General features: G+C 40.9%; 2 protein-coding genes across 5 annotated transcripts; one reads left to right on the top strand and one right to left on the bottom strand.

Moving 5' to 3' along the window:
- Positions 1-1,554: 1,554 nt before the first annotated feature.
- Positions 1,555-10,792, bottom strand: rmi1 (RMI1, RecQ mediated genome instability 1, homolog (S. cerevisiae)). 2 transcript variants are annotated; one of them, XM_034594635.1, is made up of 9 exons: positions 10,474-10,792; positions 9,391-9,998; positions 7,306-7,416; positions 5,918-6,067; positions 4,696-4,766; positions 4,382-4,505; positions 4,151-4,232; positions 3,304-3,487; positions 1,555-2,641 (listed from the first exon to the last, which is right to left on the bottom strand). In XM_034594635.1, exons 2-9 carry the CDS (start codon positions 9,550-9,552, stop codon positions 1,555-1,557), a joined length of 1,971 nt encoding a protein of 656 aa, XP_034450526.1. In that variant the 5' UTR covers positions 9,553-9,998; positions 10,474-10,792. The 2 variants fall into 2 exon arrangements, with proteins under 2 accessions (XP_034450526.1, XP_034450528.1); XM_034594637.1 differs by having other exon boundaries at positions 3,304-3,469; positions 10,474-10,742.
- Positions 10,793-10,853: 61 nt separating this feature from the next.
- hnrnpk (heterogeneous nuclear ribonucleoprotein K) lies at positions 10,854-24,233 on the top strand. Of its 3 annotated transcripts, none has more exons than XM_034594639.1 (16): positions 10,854-10,920; positions 12,064-12,224; positions 12,576-12,673; positions 13,005-13,061; positions 13,987-14,030; positions 15,530-15,602; positions 15,796-15,903; positions 16,265-16,393; positions 16,696-17,030; positions 17,622-17,669; positions 19,064-19,103; positions 19,919-19,934; positions 20,270-20,302; positions 20,474-20,541; positions 22,063-22,232; positions 23,369-24,233. In XM_034594639.1, exons 2-16 carry the CDS (start codon positions 12,167-12,169, stop codon positions 23,397-23,399), a joined length of 1,308 nt encoding a protein of 435 aa, XP_034450530.1. In that variant the 5' UTR covers positions 10,854-10,920; positions 12,064-12,166; the 3' UTR covers positions 23,400-24,233. The 3 variants fall into 3 exon arrangements, with proteins under 3 accessions (XP_034450530.1, XP_034450531.1, XP_034450529.1); XM_034594638.1 differs by having other exon boundaries at positions 10,855-10,920; positions 15,790-15,903; XM_034594640.1 differs by lacking the exon at positions 17,622-17,669 and having other exon boundaries at positions 15,790-15,903.
- The last annotated feature ends 1,608 nt before the right edge of the window (positions 24,234-25,841 follow it).

Genomic DNA, 25,841 nt, shown 5'->3' with positions numbered 1-25,841 from the left:
CTACAGTCACAGTGAGCTGGACACTCACCATATAGCCACACTTGTCAGTCTCATTATCGCTGCCATGCGTATGTACTGTATATAGGGAGGTTGGACTGCAGCATCACTTCACGCTGAGAGCGCACTCCCACTTATTTCATTTACTCTATCGCCCAATGCTTATTCAAATTGTACCCCTCTTACAGGCTGCCCCCCCCTCCATTTTATCAGCCTCATTAGCACATAATAGCCTATCGACATTCATAGCAGGGTCCTGATTTAGATGTTCAATCTGATTATACCTTAATCAAATGAGACCGGCTACCTGAATAGAAGTGCACACAGTGGCAAGACAATAACATACATCTGCATGGGCACACGTTCACCCCAGCATACATGTCCCATGGTACCTTTATTAGCCTGCGTTCTGCTCTTTATCACACCGTGGTACGAGACTGTCATCTAATTAATACTGACAAGAAACATGTATGCAGTAAATATTTTTATCTAGTTTTATCTTAAAGATTGATCACAGAGGCAAAGGAATAGCTTATACTGCTTTTAATTACTATTATGTGTGCTTAAACAGAGCATTTCCCAAAGGTGCATTTGATAAAACTATTAAAAACCAAATGAAACACAATGGATTGGTGCAGTGCTCTGGTTTGTCTGGTTATCCATCTAATTCAATACAATACTCACTTGACGAGGAGAAACGGAGATGTGAAATTAGCAGCGAGCTCCCGCTTCACACACACACATTTCATTAGTCAGTAAAGAGTAGGAAAGAAAATGGTAAAACCTCCAGAACAATTTTATTTGAATATACAGTAAATACAGGCATAAACATCACATCTGTGGTAAATGTGCTCATCAAAGACAAAAACATAAATGAGGCTCAATAATGAGGAGAAATAATCGAAGATGATGGCCTCTCCTTTACCTTAATTTCCTCTCATTCTACCCTGGGAGAGTTTATTAAAGACCCACGCTGCCCTTGGATATTTGATCAGTTTTCCAGCCAGAAGTAATGGATGTGCTGAACGAATGTAAAGGCTGGAAATTCATTACAACAATCAGAGAATGATTTTTTACCCTTCATTCCTCATCTCAAATGTCTCACTCTTATCTTCGCATAGTTTGAAATGTCACATACATTTTGGGAATTAATATGCGAACAACCCATCATTGACACGTATCCTATAGATAAAATGTTCCATCTTTAGTCTGATTACTTTGCCTGGCAATGACTCGCATGTTGAGCAGGAAATAGCTCTTTGAATAGATGAATGAAATCCTCTATTGACAGAATGTCACATTCACATATAGCAGATGGGAGGCATTGCGACACACCACTTGGTGATCACCAGACATCCAGTTCACACATTCTGCTCTCTAAATCTGAAGCAGAAGGGCAGATAGATCACCAATCCCAAAAAATACCTCAGTTTCATTTCTGAGGGGGAAATCTTTCAGGCAGTACCGATGTGCTGTGTTATATTTCTCATCTCTAATCAAGAGCAATTGACTTTCTATCTAATTTTCTTTAACTTCCCCTGAACCTCTCCTCCATTTTTATTTCCTCCCGCCTCTCGCCCTCTGCTCCAGCTCCTGCCGTACCTTCTCACTGACCTGCTCTGCCTTAGTAACCACAGCTTTCCTTCCCTCTGGTTGGACCACTATGGTCATAACACAGCACATGTCCACCAGCCCCTCCTGACATCTCCTCATCCCCGCGTCGAGCTCACCCCTTCGGGCCGGGTCGCGCTTCAGAGACGCCTTCTCCGCAACGGAGAAACCCAGCAGGCCGGTTAAAACCTTATCGGACAGCTCCACGTCCAGGTAACCGGTCCCGTCAGATATCGAGGCGCAGACGCTCCAACCGCCGTTGCTGCTGCTCAATTTCCCCAAGAGGGTCACGATGAAAGCTTTGACGCGGATCTCTGTGGTGTGGGGGTGTGCTGTGGTGTTCAGGTCTTCTAGCAGGCACAAGTACGTGAAAGGTGGCGAGGTGAGAGTGAGAGCGGGGACTGTGCCGTCACTCTGTGCATCTTTTTGAGCTGATTTTCTTTCAGAGTCTCTCTCTCTTCCAAGTCCTTGTTGCTCAGGGAGCTGATTTGGCCCGCCAGTCCTCCCAGGTTGAACTTCATAGATTTCTTCCTCTTCAAGAAAGCAGTCCATGTCCTCACCCATAACATTATTCACATCATTCCCCACAAACTCTCCTTTATTGCAGCTTTCATAGTCTCTTTTCTGTGTGATGGATCTGAACTTGCCAGAACCAAACTGGGACCCCAAGCAGTTTGATGTGCGTTGCTCAATCCGTGCAGTTTGAGGTTTTGTGGTACTGTCCAAACTCGGAGGATTTCCTGTTGTTCTGCTGTTATTTTGCGGTGTGTTTCTGTGACTAATGTCAGACTGTGCACTAACAATTGTAGTTTCCTGAAAAACGACACTGTCCAACTCATCCAGGGGAAGATCGTCAAAGTCTTCGTCTGGAAAGTCTTCTTCTGCGATGCTGTGAGCTCGGACCTCTGGTTGATTCTCATGGTCGGAGGGTAAGAGTTCAGGATCCTCTTGTTCGAGGAGCTGACCTTGGACTGGACCACCTCTGCTACTCTGGGTCAAACCACCTCTGTAGGAATGGATGGAGGCCTCACTTCTGGAAGACACCAGCCAATAATGCCCAACTGAGTTAACAAAGCTTTTAAACCATTGAACATTATTACTGGGCTCACTGTTCCAGGGTTAACGCAGGATAAAGGGATTAAAATGTGACTTTTAAACCCATGACAATCAAGAACATTTTCACAGAGCTGTTACCAATGTAGATATGTCAGATATCTTTCTAAACTGCTGAGTCTTATCTTTGATTGCAGCCTGAAGTTGGTAAATTTAAAATAACTCGTCACCAGGCAGCTGGTTCTGAATTTGATCCGATAATTAGTGAACTGCGTTTATTCTAATCAAAGTTTGCAGTAATAGAAAATTGTGATTATCAACTTGGACAGACAGAGAAATGTATTGAAGCCCAGGAGTAAGAGCTCCACTTTAAATGAGATAGATTGATGCTGCTCTGCTGCTTCTCCTCTTTCAGCAGTTCACCATCTCTATGAAAGTATTCGTGCAGTAATATTAGTATCATTAAAAATTAACAAACATTAAATAAAATTACCTTTTACACGGGCTCTAAATGAAAGTGCTTAATTCTTCCTAAAGTATCTGAACAGGAGCGGTGATATTTTTTCTGAAAACAAACATTATGCTAAAAGTCTAAATGTCAAGATATTTTTTCCCTGACGACATCATATTTTCACATCCCACCTGGATGAGGCTGCGGAGACAAAGCTCCCGACGAAGGAGCTTCTGGAGAACTGAGTGGAGGTCTCACTCTGTGTCCCGTAGCCACTATCAGGCCCGACCTCGATCCTCGGCACCTCCTCCTGGGCCTCAAGACTGGCCAACAACGCTGCGTCGTCCAGCTCCAGGTCTTCCATTTCGTCGTCAACTGAAAAGAAAACCAAAGGAGACTCAGCATCATGACGGTCTTCAACTATAAATATGGGTTGTTTCAGTTTTGTAAACAAGGCTGTGGTGGTGTTATCAGGGTGCCCTCGCCTTCTGCAACATCAAATTCAAGGACTCTCGAGGTAAAGGCATAGTTTCAGATGCTAATCAACTGTTTCTGTAACAACACATATATTTTGTTAATGATGGGAACTAGCAGGCTTTATAGAAGCCGACAGTAAAGAGTTGTGTGAACAATTCTGTTGTGTTACAGTGACAACAGACTACGAGCTCTATTACCTTCTCTGACAGTAGAGCAACACAATAAATTGTTTAAGAGACACTTGTTTTGGAGTTGAGTGCCAGACAGCAGGAGACACATGTAGGCAGTAGCATCCATTTATAATTGTTAAGTAAGACAAATATCAAAAGAGTTTTAAAGTTTCTGTTTCTGCATGAAATATAGAAATCCGGGCACTTTCAGTTTTTACAGACTTTCCAGACCGTGATTTATTTTCTCAAATTCACAAACTCTCAAGGAGTTCAAGGACCTGTGGGAGCCCTGTGTCACATATTCCAAACCCTCAGTGACCTGTGTGCCACATCATCTTCCCTTGAATTCATTGAACTGATTTCCATTCTTCATGAGCTGTGATGAGTTTACCTTGTTGTGGTGCTAGTAGAGCCTCTTCTTGCTCCTGCTGCTGCTCCTCAGGAAGACCCAGTGTCCGACACAGCACCTGGCCCTGTCACAGTTGTACAGAAATATGCTACTCAAACTGTTGTACACTCATAAGGTGATTAGTTCCAGTTAATATTCAGAAAGAAAAACAAGAAAAAATAAAACCACACAAACACAGAGAGCTAACATCGTTTTATGACACAATAGGTTTACCTGCTTATTCCGGTCCACTAAGTCCTCCACCTCACCACCCAGGACTTTGACGTTGGACGGCCCCAGCAGCAGCATCCCGAGTCTGCACACCATCCGTCCCTGCAACTGCAGCTTTGCACCAGGCCTGGAAAATACAGTATCTAGCCATAGTGAGAAAATCCTTGTGCTGGCATTGAAATTACAGTTGCATGTTTATTAACTCAAATGTAGATTTCATCACATTTTCACCCAAACATTTTAGGAAGATGTTTTTATTTAATTTTTTTATTAGCAGCAAAGAGACACTACAAGTGTTTTGTAGATTTATTCTTTACCTGAGTGCGGCGCTGAGTGCAGGGATTGGCTGATACTCCATAGCCTCCAAGCTCTGGACTCCATCTGTCACCTGTAAATACACAAAGACACAGCGCATGTGACCAGGAAAGAAACTGAAAATACTCAAATCATTTAATTTGCAATATGTTTCAAAGTTTGACATTATTTCTAAATTCTGAAAGTTTAGAAAGCAGTTATTTGCAATGTACCTGCAGCTACAGTAACAGTGTATATGTAAGTCATGGTGTAGGTTGTTTGGCTGCAGTATGACCTCGACTGGGTGTTTTATGTTGCCTGGCTTGGAGTTTTCAAAATGCAAAGCTGGTCAAAACGTACCTAAACACATCTACTTTATAACCAGTCTCTTTATTACCTTCGGCAGTGACTTCATCTGCCGTGCATCTCATGACTCGTAGGACTGTGACTCAAAATGGTCGGACAAAACAGTAAAACAACAACAACAACGCAACGTTTCTAAGCAACACCAGCACTATTCTTGAGAAACCATACAGCAGACAAGTGTGTTACTTAAGATGAAAATTCGATCTGTTTCTCATATTCTAGCAATTTACTCTTTCATATATTCTCACTGCTTGGACCTGTCCACTGTGATTCAGTGAGGAAGAGAAGCAGATGTCTTCATTATTCTAACAAACCAAACATAAAGACAAGGCCTGGTTGTAGATGAGTATAATAAAAGTTTAATATTGTATTTATGATATCAAATACACTGTTGTCAAGACTAGTTAATTCATAATGTCACAAAGTTTTGGCAGAAACTGTGATCACAAACTTTTCTATAAAAAATAATAATACAGCTCCAACTTTGAGTTTTCCACCACAAAGGAAACCTGGTAATCATGATTACTCTGGCAACAAACTGTGAAATGCTGAAAATCGTTCTGCTGTTGTTAGTCGTGGGAGAAAAAAACATCTCTGCAAGTGCAAAGAGCCTCGAACAACGTTTTATTGACCAGTTCAAAATATGCACACAGACATGCTAATTATAGATAACTAGCCATAATACATTTTTTCTAATGAAATTGGGGTTCTAAGGCTGAGAAGTTCATGTTTTCCTTTCATCACAACGTTCAGATTCTCTTCGTGGAGAGGTTGAGAAATTATACCTAATCCCTGATTTCTTTAAGCTTAATGCAGGTGTTAAATTCAAGTTAAATATTTTTTCCTGAACATCTTTTCTCTTTCATAAGTGTGTCTGACCTGCAGTAGTAGCATCCGGGTCGGTCTGACTTCCCAGGACCTCTGTGTGGCCTGTGTGACGGCAGACACCTCATCGTTGCCACAGTCCGTGCCCCGCAACTTCTGCAGCTGAATGTACGCAGGCTGACTGACGTCCAGCAAAGAATCCACCTAAAACAGAATGGGATCTGTGACAGCCATAATTTCCCTGGAACATTTACGTCCTAAATATCTAGCAATTATTTGAATGTATTACTCTTATTACAGAATAACCAGGGCTTCTGCAGGTTTCAACAATTTAAATGTAAGACTTTTTGAATTAAACTTGAGACCTGGATCAATACGACAGATATGAAGGACTATCATCCCAGAATTACTCACACTTTCCAAGAGAATTTGTATTAATTTATCATTGACATAATTAAGACCTAACTAAATGGACCAAAGACATAATACTTACAATTTCAAACTATTTAACAATTTTTAAGGCCTATTTAATTTTAGCCTTTCCCAATTTTTTTAGACCCCCACAGATACCCTCCCTTTGTTGTACGTTCAGAACATTTAATTACAGTACTCTGTCTCAAGGTTTCCAGCTGAGTTTTTCTATTTCCCATCTAAAGGAGAACTGGAATCCAGAAGTGCTTTGTTATAACATGGCTTCTGACTGTCCTCTAATCATCGCTTTTCCATGGACCGCTCAGCAGCCTGGATTTTGCTACAACAGCCTGCTATGTGATTTTGTCTATAATTGGCTTACTGGAATATATAATCTGTATCACACAAAAGAACACACCAATCATGGAAAAGGGAAGAGAAAATATCTGGAGCAAAAAATTGCCTTGAACCAAATATTTTGAAGATACAACACAACAGATATAACTGACACACAAACTGCAAGGAGAGCATTACAAACTGATGTCTCCATGTTGATTCATTGTGCACTTTACGGTTACACAATTTTGCTCATATATTGTTCTCCACAACTGTTCATACGTGTTCGTTGGCTGTTACAGTATCTGGTCAAAATAATCTTTCAAAGCCAATTTTGACTAATTTATCATTTTCGAGTCAAGTCAGATTCATTTATATTGCACTTTAAAAAAAACAGTAGTTGAGCCAAAGTGCATTACAATCATGGCAAAAGAAGGCGACGCAAAGGATAAGATGCACAATGTAAGAAAAAGACTTTGTAGAAGAGAAAAACACAGTAAAAGACATTGATACAGATAAATAATGATTGGCATTACAAGGCATCAAAAGATACTTTAAATCTATAATTATTGATAGACCTGATGTAGAAAGGGACTGTTCCAGATCTTGAGGGAAGCAGTTCTACTGGTCAACGGCCAGAGATAAAACCTGAGATGAAACAAATAACATGTGATATACGATCAACGAGCCCGTACCTGGACACAGAAGGTGCCACTGAGTTCGGTCTTCTGGGCCCCAGCGAGTCCTTCAGGGAGAGCAGGGTAGTCCAGGTCCCTCAGGTCTGTCATCAGCCACTGATCCAGCGCCTAAAATTACACATCAGGCGACATGCGAGGTCTTAGCAAGATGGCAATTCTGTCATTCACATCAAGTTTAATTTCGAATGTGAGACCTGTTTCATGACACTTAGAATTAGTTACTTTCACTTGAATGACAGCCAAAGTGAAGGAGAGGTATCGCAGGTCATTCCTTCCTGCTGCCGTCAGACTGAACAATCAGCGAAGCTCCCAGTAGAGCACATGCACCGAGAATATCTCAACCAGGTTTTGAACCAATATAACTGTGCAATAATACATATTGTATTCATGCAATTTTAATGTCATATATGTGCTTTAATATTTATATTTTGTTTAACTTGTACATATTTCTATCCTTTATAGTTCCTTGAGTGTGTATTCACTATTCAATTCTTGAATGACATGGAAAATAAAGTTTCCTCAATAGATCAACTCCAGCCACAATTAGCTACGCTGTGGGTCAGATGTAAATTTGCTATCAGAAAAGTTCACATTCTTTGATGAAATGAATCACCAAAAGAGAATTGTAACAGGGATTTTGAGGTGTAGAAACTCAGTAGTGGGATAAGTCCCTGCAGATCGTGGTCTTTTATTTGTGATATGAACATTTACATCATCCAAAGTGTGAGGTCACTTGAATGAGCTGATGTCACTATCATGTTCCTGGAACCATCAGGAGATAACACAGGCCTTGAGAGATGAGAGCATTATCCTCCTCTCCTCTAGTTTCTACTTGGAAAAAATGTGAAGACTTTGACCATGGAGGGACACAGCTGTTCATCAACAATATTTAGGTACACTGTGGCGTACAAATGATGCGTCAATGCAAGAAAACGCAACCCACATGACGCCACCACCAGCTGGTACAGCTGACACAAGGCAAGATGGATTCATGCTGTTTACACGAAAAAAAAATGTGCCCTGCTATCAGCGTGTTGCAACAGAAACCAGAATCTGTCGGACCAGGAGGTGATCTTTCACTCCTTTAATTGCCCAATTTAGCCCACTGTGGCATGATCTTCTTATTCTCGGCTGATAGTAGTAGAGATGTGTGTGGTCTTGGGCTTTTGTTGCTCATCGGCTCCAAGGTTCAATGAGTTGTTCTTTCTGTGAGCTGCAAATTTGTACTGTAGGGCTCGACAGTATTTAAAGACTGGGCCCCACAGTTTGAATCACGTCTTTCGAGGTTGCTTGGCGTTTTGGGAGCATTAATAAAACTACTATTTAAATCATGCTGAGTAATAATAAGCATGAGCATTGCCTTCCATACAAGAAAGAAAGACACACAAATCATCTATTGTGTCTGTCTAGGTTACTCCTTAGAGTGGTACACCCTAAAGGCAAGATCACCCCTAAAAGGAAAATAATAAATAAGTTATTTTATTGTCAATTAATTTGTGGATTATTTTTCTCATTATTTGTTTAGTTATGAAATATCGAACATTTTAAAAGTTACTTATCACAAGTCCTGGAAGCCCATGCTGACATTTGCAAAGATATTGGTGTTTGAATGATTTAAAAGAAAAGCACCAAATTGGAAAATGTATAAAATTTCTGCTACTACAGGTGAAAAGGCAAGAACCTTAGACAAGAGACTGGTTAAGCAGCGGAAACACTCATCAGCTGCCTGTGAACCAATATCAGTCACAGCATCGATTGATGAGGGGTCAAAGGTCATCAGCCAGTGGTCAGTCAATGGCTCATCACATGCCTCAAATGCATGAGACCATTTTTTGAACTACGAAGGAGGTAATCATTATCCCTCCATATAGAGGCACTTGTGACGGTTTAGACTTAAGTGACATCATAATAACCAAGTTATCTCCATGACAACTGAGCAAACGCAACCTCCTGAGGACGACCATGAGGAGGAAAGCTACAGAGACAGCTGGTGACTGAACTTTTTAGTTAAAATGTATTGTGAGGAGTGTGTTACTTTTACATTTACGACTGCACAGTCAAATAATCTGAAATCCTGCGTACCTGTTGGTTAATTTGCTGCTGCGACAGACGACCAGCGCCTCCTGCCTCTTCCTGTAGCCACTCCACGCAGGCCTCCAGCCACGCAAAGGGCACCTGGACATGCCGGGAGGCCTTCAGCCAGTCTTGGGTCGTACGTACCACGGTCTGGATCTCAGGGGCCATCTTCTTCCTTTGTGTGGATTTGACTTAGGGCACTTTCTGTTATTTCTAGGGAACTGTACTTGTCAGTAGTTATTTTGAGATGTAGCCAAAAAGGTGATTACTGACTTTGGTTAATTTTGATAAATTGCATTTATGTCTTCACTTGGAATAACAATATAACTGATAACAGTTTTAGTCCGTGTTCGCATTTGTAACTTTAATGTAAACAAGGAAAACTGTGTAGTATGTTGAAGTGGTCAAAAGATAATTTAATTCAATGCACAGCACCCTGTAATCTCTGGAGGATTTAGGTGGGGTTTCTATGTTAAGGGTTAATCTTCTCTCTGAATCTCTGAAACCACTTGACAGCTTGATAGAGTCCACAGGAGAATTACATTCTGTTATTTTGTTGTCGTCATATCAGCATGGCTAAGCCCTGTGTCACTGCAGAGGGTCACGTCTGGATACTGTGGAGGAGAGAAGGAGAGACTGAGTGATGACTGCAGGCAGGGATAGCGAAAACATCTTAACAAAATGTAGAAAAATATAGAATTCTTCCCAAATTTAAAAAGTTTGACACAAAGGGAGAAATCACCTCTCTATGTGGGAGAAAACACCTCTCACCCCTAATGTATTGAAGATAAATACAGTTTTTTTTTTAAAGAAAAAAGAAAGGATGTGTGCGGTTCTAGCTGCCTGATGTTCCTGTCAAAGGAAAGACAAGAGTGGGACACATACATCTGTAAATACGTATTATAGCATCACCAACTTAGTGGCACAGTATCCATTTGTTTATTTTCTGTGTTGATCTTATTCACTGCTCTTGTTCTTACAGAGATATTGTGAATGGGATTCTTTGATTACCTTGCAGAACGTGTAAATGTGATACCAGTGAAGTTTACTGGTTTGGATTGATAGCATGCAAGTTGTTGTGAAGGTTACCTGACGACCATGGAGGCATCAAGTGTTGTGGGAAGCAGCCCAGGCGCCAAAGTTGACTGACCTAACTTAGCTTTATGCTCATGCAACAGCACCTTAGCATTGTGTCCGTTTGCGACCACCTAAGCTTTAGTAACCTATTACAGCTCCTTGAAATGAAACTGTGAAACGTCTACAAGTTCTCAGAAACCAACAGGAACAATGGTTTTGTAGACGACACCCTGTAAACAAGAATAACTTGAATATCCACAGTAATTTACACGAACTAACTATAACCGGAAAAGAGGAATGAAAACGCCTCCGCCCACGTGATTGACGTCTGTTCTAGCCAATCGTGACTCTCCGTGCTTGATTTGCTGTCTCCTCAACCAATCAGCGCGCTTAAGATCGACTAGTCCACTTCCCGGTTCGGTAGAGAAGGAAGGGAACGAGCGAGGTCTTGCGCCGCAGGTTTGTGTTCTTGTCGATGTTTCGCCCTTTTTGTCTGCGCCACAGAGTTTAATACAGCAGAAGTGAACTGATACGGTATAAGAATCAAGTCTTTAGGAGTCACTTTGTTATTTAGTCTGTGTCCGCTACGACGGTGGCTAATTAGCTGGCCTGGCTAGCCCCGCTGGTGCTCAACTGGAATTATAGCAACATGGCGAAATTAGCTAGCTGCTAGCTTAACTGGCTAAAGCTGGTTATCTTAGAAATCGATCGGTAAGATTTTTATCAACCCGCTTGCTTTAGATGAGTGACGCGCTACGGTGCCTTGTGATGTACGTAAAAACATACCTGCCTCACTAAACCCAGGATCTGCAATTAATGGAATTGTTGTTACAAATCCGTACGGTGACGCTCGGAGCTAACGCATTTCCCTCCAGGCTAGTTAGCTGGCCGGGTAGCTAGCACTAGCCACAGTGAAAGACTTCCGCCGAGTTAGCCACAAGTGGAGCTAGCTAACGTTCGTAACGGGCATAAGTACGACTGGTATATCAGTTGCTAAACTGTACAGTGATTCAAATCAACAAGTTGAAACATTCCCCCCCCCCCCCAGATAAAATGGCTGCAGCCGTTTAGTATTAGCTTGTTATCTAACGTCAATGTGTTTCGGTCAGGACTCGTCGCTTGACGAAAGGGTGGCTGCAGTTGCTCTAGCAATAAACATAATATACCAATGGACCCCGTTAATGTCACTTTATCATATCTAATAATAATATCACGATAATTGTTTATTTGGGTAAACAGCTTCGCTGTTAAGTTACGTTTTCAATCACCCGCATACAAAACATAGAAATCGGTCATGTGTTCTTCCAAAACATAGAAAACGATCAGAATCGATGCGTGTCGAACTTCGCCATCAAGCTACCGTATGAGATCTGTGTTTTAGCTCCCTCTCCCTCCTTGGCAGGTCCCAGCTGCTGTTTGGTCCTCCCTTGTTTAGTTCCGCCTATCAACACGCCCTTGTCCCCGCAATAAATATCGACGAGTGCAGTTGTTCCGCCAGTTTTTCTTCTCCATTTCAACTCGAGTTCTTGATTAACCGGATCTCCAGCACACACACACTTTATTGTCTAATTTCTCCCTCTCCTCTTCTTACGATGTTGACAGACTACCAGAGCTCACAGGGGCCACTTTTCTGCATCTCTCTAACTGCTGCCGCCTGTTCCCCGGACAGAGGTGCCCACTCCATCTCTCCCACCACGAGAAGACCATGGACTCAGAAAATGAGCAGCTCGACGATTCTTCATTTGGCAACACAGAGACCAATGGTATAAATCATCTTCATGTTTTTGCGTCTGTATACGAACCTTTTACACGTGTGTCTTGTAATGAACAAATTTCTGTATTTGATCGTTTTCAGCACTGATTTTTGAAACTAGAGCAAGTTAACTATGACTTAGAGTTAAAATATTTGGAAAACATAAGGAAAGAACAGTGTATATACTCACTGTCCTCCCTAGTTTTGCATGCTGTGATCTGTGTAGATTTCGCTTTCAACATAACAGTCTAAAAATATGTAAATCTGTGAGACTATGGTTCACTGCTCTCTGATTACATTTATCTTGTGGTAGGCTGTGTATGCAGGGTTGTCAGTGTGTGTCTTTATCTCCTTCTACCAGGTAAGCGCCCTGCTGAGGATGCAGATGATCAGAAATCATTCAAGCGCTCTAGGAACTCAGAGGAGATGGTTGAGCTGCGCATCCTCCTGCAGAGCAAAGTAAATCAGCTCCCTTTCATTTAATGATTCATGTTTAACTCCCTGTGCAATTATTTGTATTTTTGTCTCTGTCGTCTGCACATTGCTTAAGACTGTTTTTCTTTCTGCCCCTCATGTTTATTTATTTTTTGAAGGTTTTCTAATTGTTGCCCTGATCACATCTCTTTTTGAAACAAAAAAATCTTCCTTTTATTAGGGTTTCATATAAATATGTGTGTGTGTATATATAGTCATTGTGCTTTTCCTGACCTTAGTCATAATATTCTCCAACACCTTGTCTGTAAATCTTTTTTTTATGTTCAGTTTTTGTAAGTATGCTCTGTATTCTCAGAATGCGGGAGCTGTAATCGGAAAGGGTGGCAAAAACATCAAAGCCCTGCGTACAGACGTGAGTACATCTTTTTTAATAAAACCTTTTATTTTGTGTTTATTTATGTTTTTACCCTGCAATGGTGTTCAGCCTCTCAACCCTGCCCAGCCTTCATGATAGGACAAGAGTTTATTTTTTAACAAACATTTACCCTGAGACGAAAACTTACGTTGGCATCATTTCTTCTGTGTAAACAGGGGATGTGGTTAGCCGATGCCTGTGATGATATTAGCCTTCTGACAAACCCTTTTGAGTTGGTTTTATGATTTTCTTATCACATGAACATCATGTGATTGCCTCAGCTAAACTGGACCTAGGCACTTAAGTTCAATTTAATGTCCATTTGTTCCTCTATAATGATAATTTATTATAGCAGTCCTGTTGTGGCAACACTGATGCTCTCGTTAATTGAAATCTATGGGCACAGTGGAGTGTTTGACGTCAACTGCAGGGCCAGCTAATATTTCTTTTTTAGAAGTGTTTAGGAAAGGTACCCAGTTCTTAATTCATTTAGTACCATTGCCTCTTTTTGTAGCCCTCCACATTTTGTTCTACCCCTCTCTCTCTCACTGTCTCTGGTCTATTCCCCAACTTTGAAGTCTTTATGCTTTTAATATGCCATTGCCAATTTTCAAATGTCACATTTTGTCCTTTTCTCTCTTTGACAAACAAATCTCTGAGAGAAACAAATTAAAATTCACATTTGAACAGTGTAGAGCCTGTATATTAAAATGTATTCCTCTTCCCTCTCCCTTGTTTATTATTTTACTGTTGACTTTTTGCCCACTTCCTCCTCTGTTGCCCATGTTCTGGATGGCCCCTCCTGCGCCCGCCCACCTGACACCCTGGTTGGCCCATAATCGTGCCCTGTCCCTAAATGGGCGCCTTACTTGATTGACATCTGTGCTCGAATGGCCCTGGCCCCTGCCCATTCCACGCCCAGTACAATGCCAGTGTGTCAGTCCCAGACAGCAGTGGGCCTGAGCGGTATGTCCCTAAGCTCCTCCCTCTCACTGCCTGACTACAGGTCAAACAAACAAGAAGAAATGAATAATAGTCATCCTGCCTCTGTCAAGTCACTGTATTTTAACCTACCTGTCCTCACAGTGTATTAGCCTAAGTCAAAATGCCTAAATACGTTCATGTCCAAATCTGCCTGTTGAGCCTGTTAAAGTAATGTCAACATCCTTTTTATATGCAGTTTTTTTAAATTACGTCAATATTGAAAAGTAGGGTGGTTTTTTCAGGATTTATTCCACAATCTGCCGCTGTCTTTGTAAATCTTTGAAATAATCTGTGCAATGTCTTTATTTTAATTTTATTTTCATTGATGATTATCTATCCTCTTTATCTTTCGCGTTTTCACCTCCCTCCCCCCTCAGAGTGGATAAACTGGTGTTTGTTCTCGTCCATTTCATAAGCTCACCTGCTTCTCAGTCCATCCTTTCCTTGTGTTGTCCTCATTGATAGACTCAGACTCTCGTTCCATTCTGAAATGCAAAAAGGCAAGCTAGGATTCAAGTGTCGTGTTTGTTTCCTTTCCTGTCTCTTTCTTCATCTGAACTCGTTTATCGACTGCTGGAGCTATTGAAAGTACAGATTACCTCCCTCTGTCCCACTCACTCATGTATTTTTTGGTTTTTATGTTTGTCGCTTTTCCAATCCCTTTTTTAAAAACATCAACTCCACCGGTGGCAAACTTCATTTTCCATGGTGTAATCTGCCACTCTTCCTCAGCTGTCTACCATTCTGCTTCCTTGAACAAACTGTGCTTAAGTTCTCTTGATCAGTAATTCATTATATTTTATTAGCTCACTAGGTGGATGCAGACAACAAAATACTTCAATTTCTTGGCTAAATTAAGCATCAAAGTAGTCCAAAATAAAAATTAACACAGGGCCTTTGGCGAATGATATGAACCAGAAAAGTTTATTTCGCTCATCTTCCCTGATAAGAATCTTGTGTTGAGCACATTGTTTAGCTCTTTTTTTTTTTTTGGGTAGTCGCTCTTTGTGGTGTGCATCCGCCAAACTGCTTTAGGACTGTAGAGTTCTCTTTGGCACCATTGGTGCTTATTGCTGCCAGATCTTCCTCAGACTTCACCTCCCCGTCTTGCCCCTTCAGTGGTCACCAAATGCAGTCACTTTTCTTTGGGTCCCTTTTTTTTATTTTGTCTTCTTTCTTCCTTTCTCTGGGCAAAATACTTTTCTTTCTTGTATTGTTTAAGTACCTGCCTTTTTCCAATAACAGTGTTGAATTACCTAGCATGTTAATATCAAAATGGACATCAGCAGTTTATTTAAGTGTGTTAGTCTCGGGAGAGTTGGTTAAATGGGGTTTGACAGTTTTTCAATGGCAAAAGAGGGGGACATCATAAATTCTCTGATCTAAAATTTTGTTTCCTCCCCTCCCCTGGATGCCTTGTTGGCACCCTGAACCCCTCCCTCTGTGTGGCTGTGCTTGTCACTGATGGCTGAAATATGAAGCATCCTGAGCATCAGTGCCGACATCGAGACGGTTGGCGAAATCATGCTCAAAATTATCCCAACGCTGGAGGAGGTGCGAAACCGAACTTATTGTCTTTCTCTTCATGTCAATGTTTATAATTGTCACCAAATTGTCTGTAAATGTCACTTTCAGCACACAAAATAGATTTATTGTGTGCTGTATTTTTGTAAACAAGGCATTATTTCTGAGAGCTACATAGATTGAATCATATTATTAACGAGCCAAATGTCCCTGTCAGTACCAGCAGTACAATGGAATGGATTTTGACTGTGAGCTACGTCTGCTGATTCACCAAAGCCTTGCTGGCTCGATCATTGGGGTGAAGGGAGCCAAGATCAAGGAGCTGCGGGAGGTATGTGAATACAAGAGAATCTATCGTTTTCTTTTACAGTTAAATTAGTTGAAATGCAGTTTATGGATTGAAATGCATTCTCTGACAGCCTTGTGTGCTGCCAAATTAATGACAGTTGTCATGTCACTCCTTTTCTATTTAGTGTGTTAATCAATTTTCTCCTGGATCAATCCTCTGTCATTGAAGCCTTGATATACACCAAAGATGTGGACATGCCATTAAAATGAAGTGTGAAATGTACTAAGTTAATAATAATCTTTTTATTAAATTTTTTCTAAGTAGAATCAGCTACTGTTTTATATAAATTGAAGCGTTGTCTCTTTCCTGGCCTGCTCACGTGAACCTGTTCGTGTGTTTCCAGAACACCAAAACCAGCATCAAGCTGTTCCAGGAGTGTTGTCCTCAGTCCACAGACCGGGTGGTGCTGGTTGGTGGTAAAACGGAGAGAGTGGTGGAGTGTATCAAGACGATGCTGGAGCTCATCGCTGATGTAAGAATCTTGCAAAGCGCAAATGAGGCTTTTTGTTATGTACTACTCTTTAGACATTGAAGACAGAAGGGAGAATGAATGTATTGAGTCTGTTAATGAAATCATTTTTAATCTAGCTTAGTGCAAGACACTGAAAATAGCAAAACGATGATGGATCCGAATATTTTATGCCTCTTCGGCGAGTTTGTTTTTCTCCACATGTTGCTAGTAGATTTACATTTATTCTCTGCACACTGTGTTCTTACAGTGTGCACCATGCATTACAAATTGTCAATATATTCCCCTCTGTCCTCCTTCCCTAGGCTCCCATAAAGGGCCGTGCACAGCCATATGACCCCAACTTTTACGACGAAACCTATGAATATGGTGGATTCACCATGATGTTTGAAGAAAGGGGCGGCGGTCGTAGGCTTATGGGAGGGTTTCCCATGCGTGGGGGCAGGTCTAGTGCAGGAGACCGTGGATTCGACCGAATGCCCTCTAGCAGAGGGGCACGCGGACCCCTGCCTCCTTCCCGCCGGGAATACGATGAGATGAGCCCCCGTCGAGGTCCTCCTCCACCACCTCACCCCAGTAGAGTCAGCAGGGGGAGCAGCCGGGCACGCAGCATGCCCATGGGACACCCACACAGAGGAGGGTAAGAGATGGAAATAAACGAAATGCAGCGTGTTGCCCTCTTTTTCTATCGCTCTCCTGCTTATTTATTTCTTTCATACCCAAACAAGTCATTTCATAAGGTGTAGCCACTCAATATAGTTTTTGTATTTATGTTAAAACCTTTTTCCTAAAAATTACACCCGTCATACTGTTAATGAGTAATATAGATACTGTTAATGAGTAATATAGATACAATCTTGTACGGTAAGTTGCTTTACTGACCAAAACAGTGTCAAATGACTGCATGATCCTTATCAGTTTGAAGTTGAGTCCTGTTACTCCAAACTTTTAAGTGTTTGATATTTCAGACATTGGCACTGTTCAGAGTTTCTCTTTTGAAGATCACGTTCAGCTGCTCATTTTCGATTTGCAGGAATTCTGATCAAAGATTTGCTAGCCATTTTTTCATGTGTAATTCATAGGACTCAGCCCAGTGTTCTGCATGCAATCCAGGGTCACACCTCTAAAAATTTTTGTATTCATCTTCATCATTCCACTTATTGTATGTGCTCATCACTGTATGTCTTGGTGTGTTTGTGTCTTTTTTTCCCCATCGCCATCTTGCCCACAGAGATGATCGTTACTATGAATCGTACCGTGGCTCAGATGACAGGTCAACGTAAGTTTCTGTCCCCAAACCTCTGCCTAAACTTCCTAACTAATCTTTTAACAGGGATACTTTGACATTCAAATATTCTGTAATTTTTTTTTAGTACCCGAACTTGTCACAATATAGTTGCTCTGATTTAGTGAAACAAAGATTTCGTCATTATTACCATCGATTGGGGCTTCCTGTAGAGAAGCATTTTACCCTTTGGTCTTTGTGAGGAGTAAATCATTTACTAGTGCTGACAGGTGTTCAGCATATCCTCCATACACAAATGTGACAAGAATGTAACCATGGTGGATAAACATTCATTTGTATTTGTTGAGGTATCCCTACACATCCTCTGTTTCCTTTCCTTGCGTCTTTATCGTTGCAGTTTTCGAATGTGCCTGATTATCCACTTCTCATAGCTCATGAGAAAATGACTCTTTCTAAACCTTTGCCATCCTGTCATATCCTTAACCCTTGATACTAATTGCTGCCTTGCAAAACAACCATTTCTCTCTAGCTGTAATGCCCCAGCCTGCATATATCCCTTACCCTGCTCCCCAACCTACCTGTTAGCACTCCACTTAAAGGGAACTGCAGTAATATTGTATGACCTCCTCTGTCTTCTGTTTGTAACCTACCTAAATCTCCGATACACTCCCAGTATTTTCCATGTTGAGAGAATTCATTTGTGGTGGTGTATGAGGGTCATGTGCTGATAACTTAAATTTACTGCAAAACAGCATGCTTTCAGAAGAAGCAGTGAATTAGACAATTTATTACCCTGACAAATGTGTTTCTGTTCAGATTATACTACATTATGAATGTCTGCACCTCAAAATCTGAACGCTGTCATGTCCCAGCTGTCAGCTGTGTGCATAATGGAAATCAAACTGATATACATATGGCTGATATTGTCTGAAGAAAACCTCTAAGCCAATCAAAATATATTTTATTCTTGAATAGTATATGTAATGAACCATGGTTAACATTGAGTGATATGACATTAACATACATGCATGTATGTTCGATATATTAAGAGAACCAAGTAAAACGCAATCCATTTCTGGAGCTGATTCCTCTATTCGAGTTTTGAGGAGAAAAAAAGCAGCAGCTCTTGGCTCTGATCATCACCACCACCTGTCACTCCTCTCACCATAACACTGTCAGAGCTGTTCCTGTTACTGTGTGGGAAGATGGCTGAGAGGAAATGTGTTTATACTGTAATCTTGCTCAGCATGTGTGTGCAGTTTGACCTAGACCAGAAATTTTCTTTGGAATATTGTCAAGCATTTTTTCTAAGAATTTTCTATTTCTCTCCACCCCCCCATCTCCCTCTCGTTTTCTCTTTTATCCTCTTTCTGTCTCTCCCCCCCTCCAACCATCTCCCTGCCTGTATGGCACTCTTTCATCACCAGTGACAGAAGAAGCAGACCGGATCGCTATAGCGAGAGCATGGTTAGTGACCCTTTCCTAAATGCATCAAGCTCTGGTACTAGCATCTCATTGGTTGCCAGCGTCCGCAGTCTAGCGTTGTGGTTGGTCATTGCACTAGACAATATGCTGTGATTGTCTATTGTGTTGTCATGATAATGGTGTTTTATTGACAGTACAAACATAGCTGGTCATTCATGTGCACATCATGTGCACACACTCATCTGAGACCTGGCCATGCAGCCATGTTAGTTTTGGCGTGGTGTGAGCTGTCCCACCAAATAACCATAATCACCACAGCCGAAGAAACCCCATAATAATCAGCTGTAATTGCCCTCTTACTGTGTACTTTTCACGGCCAGCCTGTGTTTCCTGTAAAGAGAGGGAGGATGTTGGGGGGAGTGGGGTGGCCTGGTTGGTTGCTAGGCAATAATAACGCTTTGTTGACAGATTGGAAGGTCTCTCTCTCTCGCTCCCTCGCTCCCTCTCTCCCTCTCTGAGAGCTGGCAGGATACTGCCTGCTGTTGCTCAGCAACAGCTTTTTGAATTGCCTGTTGCCCTGGCGACAGCAGCAGCTGAATAGCAGGTGAAAATGGGGGCTGATGGAGATGCAAGGAGAGACGGGAAGGGGGGTGGAGGGAGGAAGGATGAGGAGGAAGGAGTCTGGTTTATGATGAAAACTGGGTGGCTTTTAGTTGAGTCTACTCCATGGAAGAGGCTGCTGCATCATCCATACGTTTATTCTTGCAACCCTCCGTCAATTCACTTGGGATCTGTAGAATGATGAAAAGAATGGTCCATACTGTGCATAACCTGTCTGTGTTTCTGTTTTTTTACAGAGTGGAGGAGGATACGGTAAGTCCTCAGCCTCTTGGTTTTTATGTCATTATATGGATGTGATTTTGATTTGTTGATGTGATGTTTTGTGACAAACTGGCTCATGGGACATTGAGGCTAACATGAAGGTGTTCTGCTACAACATTGTGCTTTTTAATGAAACTAGTGGAATGACATTTACTTAAAATATCTCTGTTAAACACAAACGTTGAAGCTGATATGAAACATTTTTTGGTCTTTTCAACATGTGAAAGTCACATTGTGTATGTAGCATTGCTTCTTGTTTTTTTACATATGTTATAGAAATAACTTGTCAGTGTTTCTTATTTCTGTCTTTCTTTCTTGTACATTAGACAACAGTTCTTCCTGGGATAGCTATCAGTCAGGTGAGTCTCTACACTTAGTTGACAAGTGTGACCAGAAAAATTTGTTCAGCCACGTGTCATAATGTGTAAAGCCAAGTATTGATTTTCGGTGCTCTACTTCTGGTCCTTGTGTTGCTGGCCCCCTCTTCTCCCCTGCTTATGTGTTGGTCTACATGTCTCCCCGCCCATCAGGTGGACGTGGCTCCTATAGTGACATGGGTGGTTCTGTCATCACCACACAAGTGACGATCCCTAAGGATGTGAGTAACTGACAGCAACATAACACACCAAAGAAAGACGTTCTTCCGTCACTACACCCTCATGACATAAACGGGATTCCGTCAGACTTCGTTAAGTCCAACATCGCCATATATGATGTCATGTGGACACCCTCACCAGCCTTATATGAATGACATTTAGTCATACGTGGTGCCTGTGGCTCAGGATGTAGAGTGGGTCATCCATTTAGCAAAACGGTTGGTGGTTTGATTCCTGCGCGTGCCCAAGACATTGAACCTGTAATTGATGGCTGTGCCTTCAGTGTGTGAACGGGTTGTTTGATTTCTACACCCAAACCACTGTTAACAACAACCTTTATAGGTTATTGATATCAACAATCACATGTCATCGAATCAGGCATCAGCAAATGGCACTGTTTAATTTTCAGTTAAACGGTTCTGCTTCTTATCTTTTCAAAGTACATTAATGCTGCATAAGTTGATGTTTAGGTGGCTGTTTCTGAGAGTTGCTTCTCAGACAAACATGACTTAATATCTAAAAAAGATGAAGCTGCTTTGAAAGAGTATTGCCACTTTGGCAGTGCTAAGAGGTCAGATCCTCCTAATCCTCACAAAACTGTGGAAATGGGCTGAAGCTTTTTATGAGTTACTCTGCTTTCCTATTGGTTAAACACCAGCGGGCTGTAGTGTTGTGCGGGTCAAGAGGTTTTATTACACATACCCACCCGACCTTTTATGATAGTCAATCTGCACCACCTGGCTCTTAAAAAATGTGTTAATCAACCACCTGAACCAACCAGACCTACAAAACACAAGCTCTCTCTTACCTCTCACACACACACACACACACATATTATGCATCATTTAGACCTTATCAGTGAACTTAAACATTATAGCACCCTTCATATGTCTATACTGTCTTTGTACCCTGGTCTAATGGATCATAAATTATAGTCTGGAGACAGAAAGATGTGTTGTAGCTCTTCATATGCTCAGTGATGTAGATGATTGACAGCCGGGGCATAAGTGGACCTGCAGCTTCTGCTGTATAAGAGACAGGGAGAAAAGACTGTGATCACAATGTTCACGTTATTAATAACTTGCAACATAAAAATATAGAGTTAAAATGTGGTTAAAGCAATAACATTGATTGATAAAGTGCTATGATTGATTGACTTGACAATCTCTCCACAGCTGCTTTACACTGTATGACAAGCTTCTCCTTCAGGTCATTAAATCATTGCAGCCATATGAAGTCAGCAGGACACATTTTAATGAAGCTGCAGACTCCACTTGAGCTCATGAAGCTTCTTTGTTTGCAGTTGTTCAGCTGTGTTTTTAATCTTAAAATGCTTTTTACCACAGATTCTGTCAAATCGAGCGAGGTAGAACAGAATTGACTGAAAGGCATTAGATGGATGTGATCATATAAATGGCTATTTTTTTTAATAGATTTTTAAAAACGGCAATGCTGTGTGTTCACTTTTTTTGCTCGTCTGCAAAATCCAACAACAAGCTCCCTATTCTCTCGTCCACCAACAGCTGGCCGGCTCCATCATTGGTAAGGGAGGCCAGCGGATCAAACAGATCCGCCACGAGTCTGGAGCCTCCATCAAGATTGACGAACCTCTGGAAGGTTCAGAGGACCGCATCATCACCATCGTTGGCACCCAGGATCAGATCCAGAATGCCCAGTACCTTCTACAGAACAGGCAAGTCCTGACCTGGACTAACTGAATTACAATGGCATTGATATTGGATGTAGAAAATCTTGATTCAGCCACCTTGTTGTAGTTGAAACTTTTTATCTCATCAGGTTAGTCTTCTTAGCGTCAAACCTTCTTAGCATCATAAAAATAAGATTCTTGCCTTATTTTTCTCTTTCACTCAACTCAACCACACATGCATAGACTGTAGATTTAATTAAGATTGTAAATGCATGACTGATCTTCTGAAATTGCATCCTGATACTAGTGCATAACCCACCTTTGGTTGGGTTATGCATTTCTGTTGCCTGCTGTCTCTTCTTAACTAACCCCCTTCCTTTCTTCCCCATGCAACCTGAAACTCGTTCAAACCTTCCTCTTACATGAAATGGCTCTGACGGAGGAGGCAAATGTAGTTAGTGCCCACTGCGTAAGATTAAAAAAAAAAAGGGACAGTGTGATTGACATGTTTCATTGACTGTCACATTTGTCCACTGAATATGATTGAAAAAAAACTGCAGTGTCTATTTTCCATCTAAGCCATTTCACTGTGAAGCAGGGAGTGGACTGACTCTTCCCCTGGCTGCTGCTGTGTGGAAGACTAGTGATTTTGTTGTTTTTAGTTAGATCAACTGACAACAAATCACAGTCTGCCAAATAGCACAGGCTTCTCCTCTTCTGTCTCCTTGGCAACCAGTAGGCACGTATAATGCACAATACTTCCTCGTTGATGCTATCTGGGCTTAGCCCGAATGCTAATGCATCTGTAGACCTGCCGCCGCTGTCTCATGAGTAGTGTAGTGTTGCCATGGTAACCAGCCCTGCTTCCCTCTTCCTTCCTTCCTCTCCTCCCCCCTCCTCAGTCTGCTGCTCCCGCTTGGACACAAGGGCTAACCACCCCATCCCCCCTTCTCCTCCTCCTCTCCACCTCCCTCACCTCCCCCGCTGATGTCACATGTTGCTTTTCTTCTTTCTATCTTTCTGTCTGTCTGTCTTCCTGCTCTGCCTCCTCATCCTTTTCCACTTTAGACTTCCTCCTCCCACAGTTGCTTAGCTATATATTTACTCTGTCATTGACTTGTCAATTGCAGTTTTCTGCTGGGAATTTTCATTTATTTTTCCATTTTATATTTTTATTTCAGTGTGAAGCAGTACTCTGGTCATTTGCTGTAAACCCAGGAGACTCAGATTGAAGAAGACTCAGACACACCCCAACCTTTCTGCCCCCTTCAGACTAGTATTCTGGATCATTTGATTTTTATTTTTGTATTTTTCTTTCTTTCTTTCTTTTTTTGATGTCCAACATTCCTGTGCATAAAATAAAATGTAGATGTTCTGCATTTTTAAGAGTGTAGTCCAATAGCTTATCGGATTCTCTTGCTTTTGTTTCTAACACTCGCATCTGTCAAATTATTCTTCAGTCTCTCAGAAAATAAACATAACCTTTTTATTTTGGGATGGTTTTGTTTTTATGACCTGTTTGTGTGTTCAGTTAAAACATCTGTCCTGTGTGTTTTGTGTGTGTGTGTGTGTGTGCACGTGCTTCTTGGCATGTATGGGTTGGTGTGTTTTCTGTTTGTTTTTTTTACATCGGTCCCTTTACACACAGTTGTACCATAATACCACTCTGTGCAACTTGCAGAATGTAAGCTACGTTTCTTTACATATTGAGGTTTCTTCTTTTCTTTTCTTTTTTTAAGAGATGTGTAAATTTTACCCTTAAGATTATTTTTTTTTTGGGATGTTTAAGTTGGGACTCCTGTACACACCAGGTCCTGGACAGTGGATCATTTTTAAGGATTTTCTTGGTAGTTGTGTAGTGAAATAAAAATGAATTATCCTCCACAAATGGAAACGTGTAGCTAGAGATTATTGATTTGACAAATGATATTGAACTTTAATACTTTGTCCCTGCAGTTTCCTGTGCTCTATACTTGTTTGCGCTCCATGCTGTAGACTTCACTCTCTCAAATTGTAAAATGAATAAAGATGCCACTTTTTACTGAACCAGTCTTTATTTAAGATTTTTCCCCTATATCCTTGTAGGTGAATAATTTTTCTTTGCACTGATAGTATTATAGATAAAAGTGATAAATTGTTTTGGTGACAGTCCAGCTGCTGTTTTGTACATGTTAAATTCAAATCTAAACTATTTTTTTTAATTAATTGGTATGAAAATGTTTTGGCCCCAAATTTAATGCTAAATAGGTAAGAGACATTTATTTCTTTAATAATTTAAATTGGGATTCTTTTCCATCTATTTATTTTTCTCTCAAAATAACAAATGCGGAAACAATGTTGGCACACTCTATATGGTCAGTACTTGGTAACAGCCCCTTTTAGCAAGAGTCACAGACTAAATATTTCAGCCAGTTAAGCTTTTCAATTCTTGTTTGAGGGATGTTCACCTATTTACTGTGTTGCTGGCCAGATGTTGTTGGTATTTAATTGAATTAATTCTTTCCTCAAATGGTGACATGTTCCCTGTGCAGCTGCCTGCAACCCAAGCCTAAAGCGTTAGCCATTCACCCTTGTGCTGAAAAGTTGCGAGTGTTCTTTGCATACCTGTGTTAATTGTAGCCAAAAATTATATTTCAACTTCCTTTTACCGGAATACATCAGGGTTGTTTGATCCTTTGCAGCCATCTGATGCTGTTTTGTGGTGAGGATGCAGTTAAGGTCTTTTTCTAATGACTCTTCTATGAAGGTCATATTTGAGCAGTCTGATCTGCTTAATCATCCTGAAGGTCGATTCCTGTTGGCTGCCATTTAGTAATAACATTATGAACTGAGATAACAGCTTCCTGAAAATACTTGTAGCCTTTTCAAAACATAAGAATGCTCAATGATCAGTTCATCTTACACTCTCAGACCTATTCACAGTAACAGAAATGCCTCCTTTTGTCTAAAGTAGTCCACAGATTTCTAGAGCCCAAGGTGATGGCTGTGAATTGTGTTTGTACAAAACCTAAAGATATTAGAATAATTATAAAGACACAAAAAAATCAACAAATCTTCACATAGAAGAAGCTGGAATCAGCAAATGTTGAGCATTTTTACCTCAAAAGTTACACAAAAATCTTCCTCATGTTTTTGTCTGTTATCTGTTGACTCATTACATTATGAAAACCATGGATTCTTGTTGACTCAACTAACTTTAAAAAAATAAAAAATGCAAGTATTAATCGTGATAATTTATATTGAGGTTGAGTTGTTTCAGATTGGTTTAGTGTAGTTTGTGATTAACCTCTGGCAACATCGTATTATACCACCATAGGAGATGTGTTAGGCTGCAACCGAGAATTATTCCTTTAATCAGTGGAGCTGACGACCAATGATGTTTAAAGATGGTGAAATAAAAATAAAACTGAGAAACCAGGATATAGAAATATTTGAGCTGCTGACACTATGAACATTTAATTTAATAAAAGTTTAAAACGACTTTAACACAAACAATGATATTGTTGCTACTTAATTTTGTATTTGGAGAATAACTGATTAAGAATTTCAGTTCTGCATTACTGATTAGGAATAATGAAACTTTTACAGTTTCCCTGTAGAAGGTAAATTTACACTGGATCTATTTAACTATAAAACATCTGATATCAAGTAATT

The sequence above is a fragment of the Hippoglossus hippoglossus genome, chromosome 9 (genome assembly GCF_009819705.1).
Source record: "Hippoglossus hippoglossus isolate fHipHip1 chromosome 9, fHipHip1.pri, whole genome shotgun sequence".
NCBI classification, from domain to species: domain Eukaryota; kingdom Metazoa; phylum Chordata; class Actinopteri; order Pleuronectiformes; family Pleuronectidae; genus Hippoglossus; species Hippoglossus hippoglossus.
Note: the sequence above shows the minus strand (reverse complement) of the source record. Positions and strands in the feature narration are given on the sequence as shown.

Excerpts from the sequence above, each read along its gene's own strand:
- hnrnpk (XM_034594638.1), top strand. The coding sequence starts at position 12,167 with ATGGACTCAGAAAATGAGCAGCTCGACGATTCTTCATTTGGCAACACA. Across the intron at positions 12,674-13,004 it reads GCATCCTCCTGCAGAGCAAA|AATGCGGGAGCTGTAATCGG; the intron begins GTAAATCAGCTC and ends CTGTATTCTCAG. Across the intron at positions 22,233-23,368 it reads CAGTACCTTCTACAGAACAG|TGTGAAGCAGTACTCTGGTC; the intron begins GCAAGTCCTGAC and ends TTTTTATTTCAG.
- rmi1 (XM_034594635.1), bottom strand. The coding sequence starts at position 9,552 with ATGGCCCCTGAGATCCAGACCGTGGTACGTACGACCCAAGACTGGCTG. Across the intron at positions 4,233-4,381 it reads TAGTGGACCGGAATAAGCAG|GGCCAGGTGCTGTGTCGGAC; the intron begins GTAAACCTATTG and ends CAACTGTGACAG. Across the intron at positions 2,642-3,303 it reads GTCTCCGCAGCCTCATCCAG|AAGTGAGGCCTCCATCCATT; the intron begins GTGGGATGTGAA and ends GGTGTCTTCCAG.